Consider the following 20,642-nt stretch of genomic DNA (forward strand, 5'->3'; position numbering starts at 1 on the left):
TGATAAACTACCAACCTGGTCAGATTATATGGAAAAAAAAAAAGAAAACTAAAGGTAACAAAAACCTCCAAGGATACAAATGACCTTGAGTTATAAGTCAACTTTCAATATACAGCCCTATATGATTAGATCCCAACTGGTATTTATTGAGCGCTTGCTATGTGCAGAGCACTTGGGAGAGTACAATATAACAGGTTTGGTAGGAAACCTGCTACAAATCAAAATTTACCAGCGGCATGGGAGAGAGTCGACGGCGGAGACTCAGGTTTACTGCACGGAAGGAGGCAATGGTAAACCACCTCCGTATTTTTACCAAGAAAACTCTATGGATACACTACCAGAACGATTGCAGTTGGAGGTGGGGCGTTCTGGGAGAGATGTGTCCATGGCATCGCTATGGGTCGGACACGACTCGGCAGCATAAGACAACAAGACATGTTCCCTGCCCACAACGACCTTACAGACCTAAATATAAATAAATTACAGATATGTACATAAGTGCTGTGGTGCTGAGGGTGCAGTGAAAACCAAGCACCCAAAGGGTACAGATCCAAGTGTAGATGATGCAGAAGGGAGAGGATGTCGGTGAAAAGGGGCTTAATCAAAGAATACTAACATTCCTGTCCCTTTAGACAAGATACTGCTTTTAAAATCTAATCTTTGTTTTACTTTTGAAATCCAAAAAAATTAAATGAAGCAGTATTGATTTCAGGGACTCCTTAAAGCCCTGGGCATGTAGTTTGCCTTGAGATCGTAAGAATGGGAGAAATGACATATTAGTCAGATCAGTAGTCCGCCCATCAATCAGAGATATTTACTGAGCATTTACTGTGTGCAAAGTAAACTGCAAGAAGCTATACTTACTGTGCTATTAGGTAGACACAATTCCTGCCCTCCAGGAACAAGTATTCTGTCTTTGATGGGTAACAAGAGATTGAGAAACAATAGGATTATTGCTTTTCTTGATACTGATTCTTCTAACCTTTTCCACTAATAAACTCTTGTAAGAGGCAGTTACCTTTTAGAATTGTTGTCTGAGGTTTTTTATTACTGTATTATTATAGACTTTGTTTTTGAGAGTTGAACTTTTCTTCCTGTGGGCCTTACCCCATTTTAGAATAGAAGGTCATGAGGGCAATGACAAAATCTGCCAGTTTTCAATTTTATTTTTCCCTAGCACCTAGGACAATGTTTGCCATAGTGTTGTGGGCTTATTAACTCCACCACCATCATTCCTTTCTCACCTTCCCACATACCAGCAAAGTTATGAATCACTCTTTATTCAGGCTTTTTAAAATGAACCAAAAAAAATCTCCAAAATACACAGAAATGTAGTCAAAGGGAAAAAAAATGATTTTCACTAAATAGATTAAAAAAGAGCATTGGTATCAATTCCTCACCTTCTGTTGAAATCAACCTGAATGGAATGATCAATTACTAGGTCAGCCGGACAAATGGGGTTGATTTTCTCTGGGTCTCCGCCCAAGTTTTTCACAGCATCCCGCATTGCAGCAAAATCAACCACGGCAGGCACGCCCCTAAAAAATCAAACATTGGTGATTTTCAAAGTGCCCAGTTTCTTAAAGATTTAAAACAGAAAGGTAAGTTTTAAGCACATGAGTTTGACCAACTGAAACTCCTGCCTGCTTTGGAAAAGTGACTGCATTCAAATCATCTCCACTAAATAAGCATCACAACAAGGGAGATAACTGAGAGCCAAATGTTTAGCAACATGACTTGTGCAGAAGTGTATCCATAGAGTTTTCTTGGTAAAAATACGGAAGTGGTTTACCATTGCCTCCTTCTGCGCAGTAAACCTGAGTCTCCGCCCTCGACTCTCTCCCATGCCACTGCTGCCCAGCACAGGTAAGTTTTGATTGGTAGCAGACTGCCTACCAAACCTGTTATATTGTACTCTCCCAAGTGCTCTGCACATAGTAAATAGAAGTAAAATCTATTTTCACGATGAAAAATAATGAACCTGGAACAGAGTTATCCTAATATACAGAGGCTCTGAAATATTCATTTTCCTGCAGGTCAACCCTTTCATCTAAGGGGAAACGCTACGAATGACAAGTTTTTTAAGAGGAATGGCAAATGACTTGTAGTCGTGTGGGGAAAGCATGCTTTTTTACTACTCAGATGATAATCACACAAGGTACCTGCCCTTTATAAGAGTGATCAGTCAATAAATCCTAAAACAAAAAGCATCAAAACATAAAAATTGTTCAGGTTCTAAGGCCAGTTTCATATCAGATTACCTTCAACTTTGGAAGACTGGTTTTGAGTGATGAGTTCAAAAGGTAGGGTTAATAAAGCAAGATTATGTCTGGTAAAAATAAATGCCATCATTGGAAGGGTCTAATTTCTACATTCATTGGTTTCTCCCTGGGTGAGGAAGCTTCTCTCACAGTAAAAGTAGAGCTTTGTCAAATTCAGAGTGTTCCCAGTTGGAAAGTGGATCACCATGTTCAAACCTGAAATTTAGAGCCCACTCATGCAAAAATACTAATTTATTGTCCTTACAACTGCCAGACAGTCTTAAAAAGAACTCCATTATTGGGAAGTCAGAAGAAATACACCCAAGACAGTTTGGAGATCTTAGACTTACGTAAAATCCTGCAGGATAACTCGAGCGGGTTTAAATGGCACTTCTATATTCTTGTGTTGCATCACGGTCCAATTTAGGATATTTTCAACATCATTTTTCTTCACCAGGAACTCATCACAATTTCGGATGGCTGCCTCCAGGAGAACTCGAATAGAGAATGGCAAACGTTCTAGGAATATAGAAAGACAATGAAAGTTACTGTAAGATTTTTCCCCTAAAAGGAACACAGGGACAGACTTGGGAGAAGTTACTCCTCAGGTATGATTAAGAAGGTGTGTGGATGTGAGCACATGTTGAATGAATGAGAGGGAATTCAATATAGTAGACGAAACACCAGTAAGATGGGTAGGAGAGTAAATGACCATACTTATTCTTTAAGATTTTTATAAAAAAAAATTACATACATTTATTAAGTGCTTACAGTGGGTAACTGAATGAGTACAAAAAAATTACAACAGTACCTGGCTCACAATCTAAATAGGGGCTAGAACAAAAGAACATCATGCAAGCAGGAAAATGAGTTAAACTTCAACAATAAAAATGTTGAAAGAAAATACATCAGCTAAGGAGTACTTAGGCTTGTGCTTATGCATTCAGCAGGTGCTCAACAAACATCACTGATTTATTGAGTACTTGGAGAGGGCACTTTCAGATACCACACCACTTATGGCAAACAGTCCTGAGATACAAAATACCACAGCTTTCCTAACATTTGAAAAGTTGGGAAGGCAAGCTTGGTTTCCATGGCATCAGGGAGAGGGGAAAGGCATCCAAGCAGCATGGTCTAGTGGAAAGAGCAGCAGTCTGGGCATTAAGGGACCTGAATTTTCACCCTGGCTCTGCCCCTTGCTTGCTGTGTGACCTTGGACAAATCACTTAGCTTCTATGTGCCTCAGTTTCTTCATCTGTAAAAACAAGGATAAGATACCTGTTCTCCCTGCCCCTTAGACTGTGAGCCCCATGTGAGACAGGGACTGTCTCGGATTTGCTCATACTGTATCTAATCCAGAGCTTAGTACAGTGCTCGGAACATGATAAGCACTTAAATACCACAATTATCATGGATAGCCAGCTGAATTACTTGATAATCAGTGATGGATTCTGTCTATTTCACTAGGTTTGCTCCTGAAGGTAAAGTGAATCCTCTAGTTGCATGAACTCAAGAAATACTGGGGCCAATTGTCAAACCCAAACACTTAAGTAAACTGTAGAAAGAAGTCATTTGTGGGTTTAATCAGAGTGCTAGAATGTCTACCCCAATAATAAGTACCAAATAGAGCTCTGGAATGTATCATATGTGATATCTGGGGTGGAAATAGGAGATAAAGCATGGGCCTTGGAGCCAGAGGACCTGAGTTCTAAACCTGGATCTGCCACTTGCCTGCTCTGTGACACTGGGCAAGTCACTTAACTTCTCTGTGCTTCTGTTTTCTCATCTGCAAAATTGGGATTCAATAGCTGTTCTGCCTCCTACTTGGTGAGCTCCACGTGGGATAGGAGCTGTACCTGGCCTGATTAACTTGTATCCATCCCAGCACTTACAGCAGTGCTTACCACTTAACTTACTATGCGCTTAACAAATACCATAAAAAGGGCAAATAACTATCATTCAATGGTATTTATGTGTGCAAAGCACTGTGCTAAGCCCTTACAAAGTATAACAGAGTTGGTACACATGATCGCTGCTAATGAGGAGCTTACATTCTCCAGGAGGAGATGGATATTAAAAAAGACTTAGGAATAGGGCAACTAGTAGAGTACAAGAATACCTACACAAGTACTGTGGGGCTGGGGTGAACAAAGTGCTTTAGGGGTTCACAGCCAAGTGCATACCCGACGAGGAGAGGAGAGCGGATGGGGAAAACGAGGGCTTAGTCAGGGAAGGCCTCTTGGAAGAGATGTGATTTTAGGAGAGCGTGGAAGGTGGGGAGAATGGTGAACTGTAGGATATGACGGGGGAGGAAGTTGAGGCCCGAGGGAACTAAGGTGCACTTAGAGCAGTTTTCCTTTTGGATCCTTTGAGAAGCATAGGAAATCTGCTCTAGCTGAAGGTGCAGAAGTCTGGAGAGAGCCTAGAACCTCACATAGGGTGGTCTCGGTGGAGTGAAGGGGGAGGAAACAGGGTCAAGAAGGGAGTTGGAGAAAAGTAAGTGGAGGCGGCAGGTGTGAGAAAGCTGTTCAGGGTGCTTGGACAAGAAGGGGAGGAGGGAGATGGGGTGACATCTGGCAAGTGCAATGGGATCCAGAGAAAGCTTTTTTTTTTTTTTTTTTTAGGATACAGGAGTTTTGGGCACGTTTGAAGGCAGAGGGAGAGTCACTAACATGAGTGGTTGAAGATGTCAGTTGGGGAGAGAAGAAGAGGGGGCACAAGGATTTTTGAAGGTGAGAAAGAATGGGTTTGAAGGCACAGGTGGAAGGGGCAGACTTTGAAAGCAAGCAGGAGTTTCTCTCTTGACACAACCAAGAAAGGGAGTGAGACATGGCTATTTCTTTATACTGTAGTCCCTTTGGCTCCACTCTGCAAAATCAGATGAATCAAAACTCTACTTAAGAAAAACTAACCAAGAAAAGAGATGCCAAATCTATGCTCAGAACCTACACCACGTTTTTGTAGTCTTACCATATCTGGAGTCCCCCAATTTGTTCAAATTAAAGAATTTCTTTCCAGGTAGTGTGGAGTCCAGTGGTTCAGCAATGTGCATGAATGGGTTGCTCATGATTATAGACTGCTAAGCGTCTCTGAAAGAAAGATCCAATGGACAGGTCAGTCACAAATTTACATTACAAAGCCTTTAAGGTTAGGCCCAAATCTACTGAAGAGGCTTTACATGTAATAGACAGCAATCTAGACATTCCCTAAAAACAGCTCATTGATGGGGTTAGATGTGGAGATGGGGCTAAGAACCACAGTCACAACTTATGCAAAGAGTCCTCTAATTTTAGGAACCACAAATTATGCTTCAGAGGAATAGGAGACTAATTTGGAACCTGTAGGTGGCAGAGATAACAACAGTGATTTTGCTAAATTACTGGATAGCCAGACTCCCCACTAAGTAAACAGCTAGCAGATAAAGGAACAAATAACCCTGCATCAATTTGCAGGTCTAGAACAAAGCAAATATTGCAAGACCATTGAGTTCTAATCTACACCTGAACTTCAGTGTCTGGAATGGTGAAGTAACCGATTACAAATCCCTGGCTTTAGTGAGGAGTTCAATCAACTTTTCTATCAAAATAGACAGGGATTTTAGGAGAGAGAAATGATCAAAGAGGCACCAGATCTGGGCTGGCCTTAGTGCTCTATAGCTACTGACTACAGATAAGTTGGTTTTTTTGCAGTATGTGAGAAAATATTATTGTTTTACTAGCCTTGAAAAGGGGACTACCAAATGAGTCAGTCTGCCCAATAAGCAATCGTACTTATTGAGCACTTACGGTGTGCAGTGCACTGTACTAAGCGCTTGGGAGAGTACAATATAACAGTTGGTAGACACATTCCCACTATCCATGATTTTTCATGGCTTTTGCAGTTTGGAAGGTTTGTGAATATTTACCAGCTTGGATGACCTGGGGTCACTGTTCTGGCCAAATGGAAGTTGAGTTCTTGGCATCATACACAATTTGATTCCTGCACGCCACCTAAAGGTGGTGTCACTCAGTACTGTTAATGGTGTTCATGGGGTTGGGTGGAGCGAGGGCAAGGTTAAAACTGTGTGGAAATCCCAGTTCCTGATTCCATGAAATACAGAACTGCCCAGTCCTGAGGTGATTTAAGAACCTAGGGAGGACTTCTGACCCCACAAAGTCGAGTGCTTTCTGCCCCTCCTTTCTCCCACCTCACCACACTGAGGCTGCTGGAACCCTACAGGTGTGGGAACCATCGTTCCTCCCCAAACCTACTCTCTTTGAGACTGGTGTCCCACATGCGCTCAGTCAATCTACTCACTCTCAAGGTTATAAATGTGTTTAGGGACCTTTACCTGTAGCACTTTGTTGAATTAATTTAACCCTTTCAAAAACAATGAGCAAAAACCAATGTAGATTCTTGTACTTCTCCTAGTGCCTGTCTACCAACTCTGTTGTACTCTCCCAAGCGCTTAGCACAGTGCTCTGCACACAGTACACTCTCAATAATTATGGTATTTGTTAAGTGCTTACTATATGCCAGGCACTGTACTATGCGCTGGGGTGGATACAAGCAAATTGGGTTGGACACAGTCCCTATCCCATGTGGGGTTCACAGTCTCAATCCTCATTTTACAGATGAAGCAACTGAGGCACAGAGAAGTTAAGTGACTTGCCCAATGTCACACTGCAGACAAGTGGTGGAGCCGGGATTAGAACCCAAGATCTTTTGACTCCCAGGCCCATGCTCTATCCACTACGCCAGTACCACTGACTCATGGCTCAGTGGAAAGAGCACAGGCTTTGGAGTCAGAGGTCATGGGTTCAAATCCCAGCTCTGCCAATTGTTAGCTGTGAGACTTTGGGCAAGTCACTTAACTTCTGTGGGCCCCAGTTACCTCATCTGTAAAATGGGGATTAAGACTGTGAGCTCCCTGTGGGACAACCTGATCATCTTGCAACCTCCTCAGTGCTTAGAATAGTGTTTTGCACATAGTAAGCGCTTAATAAATGCTATTATTATTATTATTAATACTGTCACATGGTGCAAGCCAGTAGTGAAAAAGCAAGTGGTAGTTAGGAGAAGTAAGGAGCCTAATTCACAAACTGAATAATCAGTACGTGAATAACAGACTGAGTTTGTCTGGGGTCCAACCAGTATGGTTTGGCAGGGAAAAGATGTTTCTTAGCAGCTTCCTTTTTGAACAAAGTGAAGGGAATTCTCAGCAAGTTTTTTTGTCATATTTACAAGGATTGGCTGGAATCCATTTGTTTGAGGTCCTAAAAGTCGGGTTTTTTTATGGTCTTTTTTTTTTTCTGGGGGAGTACATCCTGACTGGCCCAGGAATCTGCCCAATGACTCTGCTGCTCCTATTTCCGATGTATGCTAATTCAGATAAGATTATGCTAATTCTTATCTGAAAATATTTGCTGTTCCTTATCGTATATCAAAATGGGAACAACTAATGGAAGAGAGTTTTGCAGTTTTTTTTTGGACAGGGACCATTTCTCTTTGGGTGGGGGTCATTCAGCCCCATCCCACTGACTTAGTCAACAACAGGAAGCACCCTTAATAATTAAGTTGCAAACAAACTGTGCCTTGTCTATATGTACGATTATCAATTTGGCAGGCCTTTGTTTTCTCAGAGTTTTTGAAGGTAGCACAGGGGTAAGTAGATGGGAATGGTGTGGAAAAAGGGGCATGCAAAAACCTAAGAGACAATCATCAGGTAGGTATTAATGAGGCAGCCTCTGAAGTTCCAAAACATTAGATTTTTTACTATGGGACAATTCCTGATGTAGGTTTGACTTTTGTTACCAGAGGTTTGTTAAGCCTTACTGAAAATATAGATTTACCCTGGAAGAATGGGGAGGCAACATAGCATGGTGGATAGAACATGAGCTTGGGAGTCAGAAGGACCTGGGTTCTAATCCCGGTTCTGCCACTTATCTGCTGCATGACCTTGGGCAAGTCATTTAACTTCCCTGTTCTTCAGTTACCTCATCTGTGAAATGGGGATTAAGACTATGAGCCCCATATGGGATGGGGGACTGTGTCCAACCTGACTAGCTTGTATCTACCCCAGTGCTTAGTACAGTACCTGGCACAAAGTAAGCACTTAGCAAATTTAAAAAAAGTCATTTCCACATAGCCAGTACTAAAAAGGGTTGTTTGTAACTTTATTACAGTTGGAGACACAATTATGAAAATGGAGGTTTAGTTCATATTTGATTGTGACCTTCCCTTTTCCCCTCCCCTGCCCACTGCTATCATACTAACCTGCCCATCAGTTATTTCCCCAGTTATCCAGTTTACTTATTCCTTACTCTGCCCCAGTAGGAATTTTAAAAAGCAATCAAATAATTTTTGGGTCTAAGAAAAGATGTTGAACAGAACTTTTTTAGGTAGAACATGAAAAAATGAAAGGAATTTTCAGTAATGGAGAGTGTATTTATCTAAGGTTTACTCTATTCTCCAAGAACACTGACTTACAGAAAGAAGAAATGATTAGATATTCAATAACATAAAACTCACCTACCTAATATTTGACCAATGACCATGTCTGTACGGAAATGAAGTTGACAGGAGTGGAGTGGGAGTCTGCTGGGCTGAGTTCAGTACAGGAGTACCCCACGACAGAACTGGGTTAATGTTCCTTTAACATACGGTTGTACCTTGGGGTGTTATTTTCCCATAGACTTACCTGTCATAAATTAGGATCCGTTCCGTACCAGCTCCGACGTGATGGCCGAGCACTACAGATAAGTACAAATTACACTGTAAATCCCTCCGTGCCCTCCCCGGTTCCCGGCGGCTTGCCTGCCCCACCCGCCATGCCAAACTTACCCCCCTCCCCACCCACTCCGCGCTTCCTCCTTCCCCCCCTCCCCAGCCGGGTCAGCCCAGCTCCCATAAATAACTTCCCTGCTATCCTCTTATTTCCAGATTTTCTTTTAAATTTAGCTGCAGCCGCCACCCTCTCCCTCCCTCTTCCCCTGCTTGCAACCCTACCTTCCCAACCTAGCTGGAGTTGGGGGCTGAACGGGAGTAGGATAGAGATCCCCTGGCAGGCCTCTTCCTGCCCCCCACTGGAGGGGTGGGACCAGGAAGAGAATGGGAAAGGGGAGAGTAAGTTCAGGATGCTGAAAAGGGGGAGAGGCAGGAAAGCCGCCGGGACCAGGGGAGGGGCCGGGGAGGGATTTACTTACCTGTAGCGCTCGGCCGGAACGTTGGTGCCGGGTGGGCGTATGCTGGAGTAAGACACCAAACAGTACCGGTCATATCCCCAGATTGTTTTTTACTGCGGGAGGGTGGTAATCCGGAGAACGCCAGTACCTGTCCCAAGGACCACCTGTTCTCCCTTCCCCAAATCCTTCTTCTGTTGTCCTGGAGTCCAGAACCTTTTGTTCCAAGCTCCACAAGTTCCCCATTCCTTCTCCCTCCCTGCAGAGTTAAGGAAGTGAGATTGGGATCAGAAGGGGATCCCCCCGCCCTATTGTCCCAGCCTCAGTGAGAAAAGGACCCCAAGATGTGGGTGACTGCAAATAGGAAGGGCAGAGTAAACATGACAAAGACATAATTTTAAATAACGTGAGTAGCAGGGGAGTGACTGGACAAAACAGTGGTGATTTGGGGCAATTAGGAGTGGGTGCCTTTCCTCAAATAGAGATCTAAGGAAGAGAAAGACATCACCAAGTGCTGAAAATAGCAATGCCAATAGCTCAGTCAAGGGCAAGCTACACATGCACAAGTGTAAGGGATCGACACTCATCTGACAATCAGTCCAAGGTACTTATTGAGCACTTAACAGTGTGCAGAACACTGTATTAAGTGCTTGGGTCTTTCCAAACCACACCTAGCCACTTCAATCAAGTTAATCATCAGCAGCAGCATCCTTAAACCCAAAGGACAGCTCTCTATAGGGAGCCAGGGCTGATGCCTTACTACAGAGGCCAGCATGTCTCTGGACACTAACAATAACAAGACTCCTGTGCACTGATAAGAGAGGGAGCTGAATTAATAAACTTAGAAGAAAAAAATAGTTCAGCAAGTGTGGCCTGGTGGAAAGAGCACAGGCCTGGGAGTCAGAGAACTTGGGTTCTCATCCTGGCTCTACCACTTGCCTGCTGGATGACTTTAGGCAATTTGCTTAACTTCTCTGTGCCTCAGTTTCCTCATGAGGTTTGAATACCTGTTCTCTCTCCCCCTTTGACTGTGAGCCCCACATGGGACAGGGACTGTGTCCAACCTGATTAGCTTGTATCTACCTCAGCACTTAGTACAGTGCTTGGCATATAGTAAGCACCTAACCAATACCACAACAACAACTGAACCCCAAGCACTGCACAGCTTTGTACTTTATCAGCCTGGGAATCATAAGGTAAAGAATGATATGAGCAGGACTTCTTTTATTCCCTCATGGCCCCTCCCCTCTACTTTCCTCTCATATTCCACTAAATATAGCCATCCCTTTAGTATCATGCCTTTCAAATTCAAGGTCAAGGCCTGAGTAGTAAGAAAGAACTGCCATGCTTTAGTTTCCCTCTTTAATAGAGGATAATTCAGTAATTTCTTGCTGTGGGTTTCAAGATTATGGTGCTTGTGAGGAAGCTTCAGTCAGTGTCACCAGTCAAAACTCTGCATGAGTAGAAAAACAAACCAACATTTTGGCTTTGTCAGCTATAATCTGCATGCAAGAAGCGAACCAGATGTAACATCTCTAAATCTGAAGGGCAGTGGTATTCTTCTATCATTTCCTGTTCTCATTTTCTTAGAACACATTCCTATTTCTCAAATACGCTTCCAAATCATCAAAACTGGACAGATTCAAGAGCTATGTGGAAAAAAAATTGCTGGAATGAGCCTAAATCTATCCCCAGCTTCCTTACCAAGGTGCAAAAGTTCCTTCAATTAGCCTCATGTGTGGTCAGTTTATTTTTCCTTGTATCATTCTGGAAAGGGCTTGGGGAAATGGGATTTACTGAGTCAGGCTAACAGAAGGCCTGCTGCCTCATCCATGGCCCAAGCCATGCTCTGTCTGTCCAAGCAATAGCAGGGAATACTTTTGACAATACAGCTTCATTGAGTGGGTCATGGGAAGAAAATGGATGAGACCAGGCTACTCAAGTCACTGCTCCCAGCCTAAACTGAAGGAAAGATGACAGAACTGGCATTTCAATAACATACTGAAATATGGTCTTAGTGTGGCATAGCACTGGATTGTAGGGAGTTACAACAGTGTGGAATATGGTAATTACAAGAGGAGCTGCACTTCTTGAGCAGAGGCTTAGGGAAGATGAGGATAGCAAAGGGCCTATTTAAAAACAGGCACAAATAGGGTGGCCAGCAGTGACACTCTAAATAACTGGCCACAAGACATCAGACATGGTACGCCAGCACTCAGCAGGATGTGACGATGTCATATGGCCACCATTTTGCAAAAGCCTGCCTGAATCAGCCCAGACCGAGAGCATTTCTACTGGGTACATTGACCCTCCAATTGCTCCAGAGCCTTGGGGTTCTGCTTCCAGGTGAGAGAGGGAGCCTGGAAGATGATTTAGGGATAACTTCTTTTGATAAATGTTAAAAGGTGTCATTTCCCAATGGCAGACACACTGTTCTAAGTGCTGGGGAGGTAACACGGTGATCAGGTTGTCCCACGGGGGGCTCACAGTCTTACTCCCCAATTTACAGATGAGGTAACTGAGGCACAGAGAAGTTAAGTGACTTTCCCAAAGTCACACAGCTGGCAATTGGCAGGGCCGGGATTTGAACCCATGACCTCTGACTCCAAAGCCCAGGCTCTTTCCAATATGTGTTTTGGTTTGCAAATAATATGTGGACAATATGGCAATGAATGAGAGGGTTAGAATAGGTGGAAAATAGTGAAAATAACAAAACTAGAAGAACACAGTAGGCACATTAGTAAACAGTGAGCTATGGAATCTCTTAGGCGCTTACTATATGCCAAGCCTGGGAGTAGATAATCAGCTCCTACACAGCCAGATCAAAAAGGCAGCTATTTTATCCCCTTTTTACACCTGAAAAAACAGAGACCCAAATAGGCTATGCAACTTGCCCAAGGTCACCCAACAGTCCAGTGGCAGATCTTCTCCCAGATCTTTTCTAAAGTCCATTGAAAAGTAGCAAGTGGCCAAGATGGGTGCATTTTATTTCTATAAAATTGCAAGCTAGACATAATGTACCAGAAAACCAAGTTGCATCAGTTGCTCATGAACCCTTGAAATGTGTTCTAGCCACTACAGTGGGTGAGACTAATCTTTTTTTCCACCTGGAATAATTTAATCACCCTTAACCTTCAAGACTTCACAATATTTTACCAGAAGACAAACAGAGAGACCCTATGCTCTCACGCTAAGAAAAAAATAGAGCAAATTGTAAAGTTACGGTATATGCTATCTTGGTTGGAGGCCATAACCCCGAAATCTGTGAGCTCTGTTCGGATTCTTCTTCCCCAGTGGTTTGTATGACCTTGAACTAGTTGTTTCCACTTTCTGTGGTTTTGCTTCCTCATCAATTGGCCAATTAATAGTAGGAAGATTTGCTCCTAGGAGTTTGTGGCAATTCAGCATAGTGGGGCTGAATTACATCCCAGTAGGGTGGGCAGATGGTGTTTTTTTTTTCTGAGACTGCTACCTTCTTTCTGCCTGCTGATTAACCTTGGAGTCTGCCCAATTGACAGCTACTGTCCAGGGATGACGGAAGTGCCAGTCGCTGTGCACCATCTCCCTCCCTCACTCCTTCCCTCCCCCTAACCCTTCAACACTGGTAGCCTTCTGGACTCTAGGATCCCACCAGGAGAGGGGTGAGGAGGCAGAGCTGACTAATAATAAAACCTCCTAAATGTTATGTCAATCAAGTGGATTTCAATCAAAAGTATTTACTGGAGTGCCTATGGGCAGAACACTGTACTAAGCACTTGGCAGAGTACAATTAAATTAATAGATAAAATCCCTGCCCTCATGGAGCTTAAAATCTAGTTGGGAGACTGACACATACTGCAGATATGTACATAACTGTGTTGGGGGTGGGGGGTGGGGTGGCAGATGGAGGAAATACCCAAGTGTTTAAGTCACAAGCAACTACTGAAGTGGCAGTATGGAGGATTAGAAATTAATCAGAGAAGACCTCCTGAAGGAGGCTTGATTTCAGAAAAGATTTGAAGATGGGGAGAGCTGTGGTCTGTCGGATATAAAGGAAGAAGGCATTCCAAGGAGGAGAGAGGATGTGTGCAAGTGGTAAGAGGCAATGAGGACAGTGATAATAATAATAATAATGGTATTTTGTTAAGTGCTTACTATGTGCCAGGCACTGTACTAAGCACTGGGCTAGATACAAGGTCAATGGGTTGAACACAGTCCCTGTCCCACATTGGGCCCACAGCCTTAATCCCCATTTTACAGATGAGTTAACTGAGACATAGAGAAGTGAAGTGACTTGCCCAAGGTCACAAAGCAGACAAGTGGCAGATCAGAATTAGAACCCAGGTCTTTCTGACTCCCTGGCCCATGCTCTATCCACTGGGCCACGCTGAAATTCGTTTTCTAATAAAGCTGACCCAGGAAACACTGAAGACAAGACTAGTAGTACAGAGCTCCAAAAATGTTAGCTGATTATACTTTCCCACAGAACACTTTTCTCCAGCAGTTATACCATTTCTCTGCTCTTCATTTCTCCCAAATGTTTCAGGAGAAGAACCTAAAGCTGATTTGTGGTGTTGCTAGGGATTTCCTGAGGAAGACCCCAACAGGACATCAAGCTTCGTACTAAATATATATCTAGAAACACGTACATAAGTGAGTGGTGGGGGTTTGGCATCCAAGCTATGTTACTGAGATAATAACGGTATTTGATAAGCACTTACTATGTGCCAAGCACTGTTCTAAGCACCAGGGTAGATACAAGATTATCAAGTTGTCCCACATGGGGCTCACAGTCTTAATCCCCATTTTACAGATGAGATAACTGAGGCACAGAGAAGTTAAGTGCCTTGCCCAAAGTCACACAGTGGACAAGTGGTGGATCCAGGATTCGAACCCATGACCTCTGACTTCCAAGCCCATGCTCTTTCTACTACGCCACACTGCTTCTCTGAGAAGCTGAGATCTGAACGATCGCAAAAAGTACAGCAAGCTTCTTGAGTTTCTTCAACGTCAAGTCAAACGACCTTATTTGACAGTTATGTTCATTCCAACACAACTTTACTGGGCAGGATATGGATGATGACAACATCAATCCATCGTTTTCGAGTGCTTACTGTGTGCAGAGCACTGTACTAAGCACTTGGGAGAGTACATGCCAAGCAGTTACTGAATGGTGAACTTGAAATGTGAGAACCACAAGCAGGGAGAGTGGACAGATGATTTAAAGGTATAACGAAGAGTGGCCTCGAACAACGTGGTAGCGTTTGCAGTAGAAGCAGCAAATTAGCATGGAGTAATTCTTCTTGAGGATGGACTTCAAAAAGATCAGGAGACCAACAAGTAGCTTCAAATTCAGCTACAGATTCTGCTAGCAGCAAACACCATTATGGCAAAGGACAATCTTTATATACACATGATATAATGGATGATCAGTCAGGCAAACCAAGGGATCCATAATCTGTAGTGCCATTTTCAAATACGAAGGACAGATATACACAACATCCACACACCCCAGGGGGCCACACCATCCAGGTTTTTCCCCTAGTAAAACTTATTCCAGGAGAAATTTCAACAGTTTCCTTAGAACAGATTTAACATCTGCATGTACGGGTACACGACAACCACGGCAAAACACCACAAGAGGAAGAGGTAAGTTGTAGCAGCAAAGTAAATCTGCAAAAACCACTTCAAGTGTTTACTGCCCTGCCTAAAACTAACCGTGACACACTTCCCAAGCAAATCTGTTGTGTCTCATAAGATGAAGAAGCTTCTAGGTGGTGAGGTTTTAAAGACTTGTTTTGGGGTGAAGTAAGATTTGAATTTTATTCCAACTGGTGCGTTCAGCCCCAAACTCAGTAACTTTGATGTCTGAAAAAGGATAGTGGCCTCGAGACCTAGGTTCTAATTCTAACTCTGCCACTTGTCTTTGTAATCTTGGACACTTCAATCATATTTATTGAGTGTTTACTGTGTGCAAAGGACTGTACTAAGCACTTGGGACAGTAACATAATAGAGTTGGTAGATACGTTCCCTGCCCCACAAATGTACAGTCTCTTTTCTGTGCTTCAGTTTCCTCATATGTAAAATGGGGATGAAATAGGTGTTCTTTCTTCCTAAAGTGTGAACCCCAGGGAATGTGTCCGATCTCATTGCCTGTCTCTAACCCGGTGCTTAGTAAAAAGCTTGGCACATTGTAGGCACTTAATTTTACTATTATTATTATTATTGGAAAAAGGAAATAAAAATGTCATATATCACCATTCCTTTTTAAAACGATTTCTCTGCCAACTGAATATTAGGATCCCAGATATCCTTTTCCCTCCCCTCCACCCACCTTCACCACTGTCTCACCTACCAATTTCATAAGCAGGTATGCTGCAGCTTTCTGCTAAATATGGAAAAAACAAGGCAACTCAGTAGTGTGGAAAAACATTCGTTTTCCAACTTTTTTTTTCCTTTTGCGAGGATCGTTTCGACTTCAAAAATGGGTTCGATTTAGCTGGAAGTAGATGGTTTTCAAAAGTCAAACAAGGATGAGCAAACAGTGAACTCAGCTGATTGACTTGGGGGCACCGACTTCCACTTCGGCTAGGGCAACCCGGCGTGGCTCTCAATGAAATAAAAGTTTGCTGCATAGTAATAATAGTAATGATGACATTGAATAAGCGCTTAGTATGTGGAAAGCACTGTTCTAAGCGCTGGGGAGGTACAAGGTAATCAGGTTGTCCCACGGGGCCCAAAGTCACACAGCTGACAACTGGCGGAGCTGGGATTTGAACGCATGACCTCTGACTCCAAAGCCCGGGCTCTTTCCACTGAACCACGCTGTGCCTTTCCTAGAAGCTTCTAGTCAGGGAGCTTTTGAAGATTTGTTTTTTGGGTGGGGTAAGAGAAAGGAATAATCTTTATTTCGTTTTTAATAAAAGGAAATAAAGGGAGCCCTGTATTCCTTTTAAGAACCTAACCCACCCTTGCACGTAGCTCACTGGGTGAGGAATGGGGACTGTGGGAATGGAGCTCATGTGACCCGCAGCCGCACCAAGGGGCCCGATTTCTCTCCCCTCCTCCGCCTTCCTCCCCCGCCGGTCTTGGGCCGTGCCTTCAGCCTCGATTGGGGGAAATTCACCAGACAAAACTGCCACTAGGGGAAGGGAGAGTAGGCTGGGAGTCGGGGGAGCGAGACAGACCGACACAGAATGGAACGAAACGAAGTGTCCGTCGGAGCGGGGGATCGCTGCCTTTTTTTCTCTCTCTTCTAGGAAAACCCAACCCCTGTCTAAACGGACCACCGAGGGCCGGGAAAGGGGAAGAAGAAACAATGGGAGGCCACATTCCTCGGGGCACAGATTCCGAAACCCAACGGGGGGGTGGGGGGGGGGGGGGGGGGGGGGGCGCTTTAGAAATCGCGTTTGGGGAGAGGCTGCTGAGGAAGGGCTATTCTTCTAGGAAGATCCGGGGCCGGCCCGCACTATCCAAGGGCCAAAGGGCCTCTCCTCCCCGCTAACCATCCGGTAGAAGGCCCGTCCCGCGGAGGAGGCTCCCGCCAGGCCACCCTATGGCAGCCGAAAGTTCCTTCCTCCCCTCGGTCCCCCGGCCCCGATCCACCCAGAGCCAAGAGGCCGGGGTCGCCCAGATGGGCACTGGGGCTCCCCGGAGGCGCGGCCCGCGGAGAGCGGCCGGCAAGGCAGCGGGGCAGTTACTCACCCGCCCGGCGCCGAGCGCCGTCAGAGGAAAATAGGAGGGCGGCGGGAGCGGAACAGGGAGAGACGGCCGCCGGATGGAAAGAGGGCCAGATCGGCCGCGACGTGGGGACCGGGGGCGGAAGGACGATCGACTGCAGCAGCGGGGGCTGCCCGTTTCCGAACGTGCTGCGTTCCGTGCTCCTCCTGCTGAGCGGGCGCTGCACAGCCGGACAGAACTGGCGAGAGAGGCGGAAAGGGGCAGCGGCTGGGCTGCGGCGCGGCCCGGCCCGGCCCGCCCCGCCCCGGCCCCCAGGCTGGCTGACAGCGCCGCCCCCCTCCACCTCCCTCCGCCCGCCTCATCCCCCCGCCCCTCTGCTCTTTCCCGCTGAGCTAGCTCCCGGAGCCAAACGCCTGCCGGATGCCACGTTCTTCTTTTCCCTCTTTTCTCCGCCTCCCGCTCAGCTAGAAAGTATGTTTCCCCTCCACGACCTGCAGAAACACCCTCAGCTGCAGTGGGGAGGAAGAAGCTTGTGACGGTAAAGAGATTTCGAAACGCATGACTGGGAGGGAGAAGCCCAGGATCGTTCGCCCCCTCCAACCCTCCCTGGCCTCCTATGTACTGGGTTACCAGCACGGCTGACTAAACTTGCTATGAAATGGGTAAACTTTGACCAAGTTGGGACGGTGGGTAGTGTGGCCTAACCGTGGATCAGATTGGCCAGAGATGAAAGGGCATTTATTTATCTGGACCCTGGACCTCCGCAGCCTAGTCTCAAATGCAGAGGCATTAGTCGGTAGCTCTATCTCAGGGCATGTGGGGCTTTGGCCTTTGAATTTTCTGGGGTCCTGCATATCCAGCTTCCATTTAATCAATCAGTGATATTCATCGAATTCCAGCTCTGCCATTCGCCTACAGTGTCACCCGTAGCAAGTCACTTCCCTGGGCCCCAGTTTTATCAACTGCAAAATGGGGATGAGATGCCTGTTTTCTTTCCCCCTTAGACTGTGAGCCCCCTGTGGCATAGGGTGTGTATCCCACCTGATGACCTTGCATCTGCTCCAGTAAGTACTTAACAAATACAAGTACTTGTACTTCCCAAGCGCTTAGTACAGTGCTCTGCACACAGTAAGCGCTCAATAAATACAAATGAATGAATGAATGCTTTCTGTGTGCTCCAAGTGCTTGGGAAAGTACAATACAAGGGAGTGGGCAAATAATAATAATGATGGCATTTATTAAGCGCTTACTATGTGCAAAGCACTGTTCTAAGTGCTGGGGAGGTTTCAGGGTGATTAGGTTATCCCACGGGGGGCTCACAGTCTTAATCCCCATTGTACAGATGAGGTAACTGAGGCACAGAGAAGTTAAGTGACTTACCCAAAGTCACACAGCTGAAAATTGGTGGAGCTGGAATTTGAACCCATAATCCACATGCATTGCTTGCTCACAAGGAGTCTAATGGTGAACAGGAATAGGAATTTTTTTTTATCCACTCTCTTCCCCGACTATACCCCAGCTTGCACTCTTCCCTCACAAGCTCCTATGCGCTGTGTCCGAATTCTCTCTCCGGCTGCCGGCCTCTTATTCACACCCTCCCTGCTGCCTGGAACTCCTTCTCCCTTCTTATCCAACAGATCACTGCTTTCTCCATCCTTAAGCCCCTGCTTAAAACACATCTCTTCTGGGAGCCTTTCCTGATTGATTTATATTCCCCCCCCCCCCCCCATAGCCCCCAACTCCCACATCAGCACTTTGGCATCACCTCCCCACTTAAGTACTCATAAACCCTGGTAGCACTAATGTTCCATCCTATGTACTCAATTACTTCCTCTATTTCTGGACCATGAGCCCGTTGTTGGGTAGGGACCGTCTCTACATGTTGTCGATTTGAACTTCCCAACCGCTTAGTACAGTGCTCTACATACGGTAAGTGCTCAATAAATACGATTGAATGACTGAGTGAATATGTAATATACTTTAGTATCTTACATCTCTACCACCCCCCTATTGTAAACTCCCCTAGATCAGGGGTCATGTATACTAACTCTATTCTATTGTACTTTCCCAACTGGTTAGTACAATAGTCTACATACAATAGGTGCTCAATAAATACATTTGATTGATTAACAGAGAGTATCCTAGATCACCTGACTTGTCTTGTTCTTATCCACAGAAAATACTTAAAGAAGCAATACTCATGTTTCTGCTTCCTAATATTTATTAAAGAACCACTTCTGGCCATGGTCAGGGCCAGCAAAAATTTATTCCCATTCATTCATTCATTCAATCATATTTATTGAGCACTTACTGTGTGCAGAGCACTATACTAAATGCTTGGGAAGTACAAGTTGGCAACATATAGAGATGGTCCCTACCCAACAACTGGCTCACAGTCTAGAAGAGGGAGAATTCCCAGCTACAACGGGGAGAATGGTGAAAAGCCCATTTCCACCCTTGGCTAGAACTGGTAGAGAAGCTTTTCCCAGCCTCAGTCCAGGGCAGGAAAGACCAGAGACTTCAGAACTAGGCAGCAAGAAAAAGGGAGCCTATCTTGGCCTTAGACCAGAGACTTCAGAACTAGGCAGCAAGAAAAAGGGAGCCTATCTTGGCCTTAGACCAGAGACTTCAGAACTAGGCAGCAAGTAAACGGGAGCCTATGTTGGCCTTAGAGCTGTGTAGTTCTGGTGCAGAACAGAGAGCTCAATCAGTCCACAGTATGGAGTGCCTACAAGTGACAAATACTACACCAAGCGCATGGAAGAGTATAACGTGAGCAAGGTATACGTTATCTAGCCTCAAGGGCTTGACCTCAACCTAGGTTGTGAGAGGGTGGGATGCCCCCTCAGTCACTGAGGTTCAGCTAGTGGCAGGCAACCTGTACCTCCTGAAGCCAGTGGCATAGAGAGTTAAGATCTGTTGAGTCCCTTGAGTCAACCAAAAAGAGGTGGTGAGAGGAGAGCCCCCTCTCAGGGTCGCACCTGGAGTGCTCTACCAGTCTCGGCTATGAGAGGGAGAGTCAAGCAGAGGCCTACCCATTCCATTCCTAGCTTGGCCGGTGGCTAGCGAGTGGTAGGCAATCTGCTACAAGTCAAAACTCAAAACTCACGCTGGGCAGCAGCCGCATGGGAAAGAGTTGAGGGCGGAGACTCAAGTTTACTGCGTGGAAGGAGGCAATGGTAAACCATTTCTGTATTTTTACCAAGAAAACTCTATGGATCCACTAACAGAAAGATCGCAGATGGAGAGTGGGGTGTTCTGGGAGAGATGTGTCCGTGGTGTCGCTATGGGTCAGAAATGACTCAACGGCATAAAACAAGACAAGAGAGGAGAGCATCCTAGCATGAAGCCTGAAGACTCCATTAGTGATGGCTTGGGATGCCTCTCAGCAGTGGGTCACTCAAATGGGTTGCAGCTTCATGGTAAAGGGCTTGGAGGGAAGTGAAAGTCTTCCTCATATGGGAGAGAAAAAAGAAAATAGAGGAGAGAAAAAGAAAGTGGAGCCAATTAGGAGGGTGGTGGGTGGAAGTAGAGAATCTTCTGCTCCTCAAGTTCTCACTT

The 20,642-nt window shown here is 45.1% G+C and overlaps 1 protein-coding gene and 1 pseudogene across 5 annotated transcripts in view; one reads left to right on the forward strand and one right to left on the reverse strand.

The window, feature by feature from the left end:
* The window catches only part of ACO1 (aconitase 1), a 59,081-nt gene extending 41,755 nt beyond the window's left edge, over window positions 1-17,326 (reverse strand). Inside the window, exons 1-6 of one of the 5 annotated variants that reach the window (XM_038769394.1) lie at window positions 17,106-17,326; window positions 9,446-9,487; window positions 8,941-8,992; window positions 5,232-5,350; window positions 2,612-2,780; window positions 1,401-1,538 (exon numbers count right to left, since the gene is read on the reverse strand). In XM_038769394.1, the coding sequence (XP_038625322.1) occupies window positions 1,401-1,538; window positions 2,612-2,780; window positions 5,232-5,328 (404 nt within the window). In that variant the 5' untranslated portion in view covers window positions 5,329-5,350; window positions 8,941-8,992; window positions 9,446-9,487; window positions 17,106-17,326. Of the gene's footprint in view, window positions 1-1,400; window positions 1,539-2,611; window positions 2,781-5,231; window positions 5,351-8,940; window positions 8,993-9,445; window positions 9,681-15,756; window positions 15,775-17,105 lie in introns of those variants that run through there. The other 4 variants (XM_038769392.1, XM_038769393.1, XM_038769395.1 and 1 more) reach the window with 4 other exon arrangements.
* A 2,718-nt stretch (window positions 17,327-20,044) lies between these two features.
* LOC119948554 lies at window positions 20,045-20,173 on the forward strand (annotated as a pseudogene).
* The last annotated feature ends 469 nt before the right edge of the window (window positions 20,174-20,642 follow it).

The sequence above is a fragment of the Tachyglossus aculeatus genome, chromosome X4 (assembly GCF_015852505.1).
Source record: "Tachyglossus aculeatus isolate mTacAcu1 chromosome X4, mTacAcu1.pri, whole genome shotgun sequence".
Taxonomy (NCBI): Eukaryota; Metazoa; Chordata; class Mammalia; order Monotremata; family Tachyglossidae; genus Tachyglossus; species Tachyglossus aculeatus.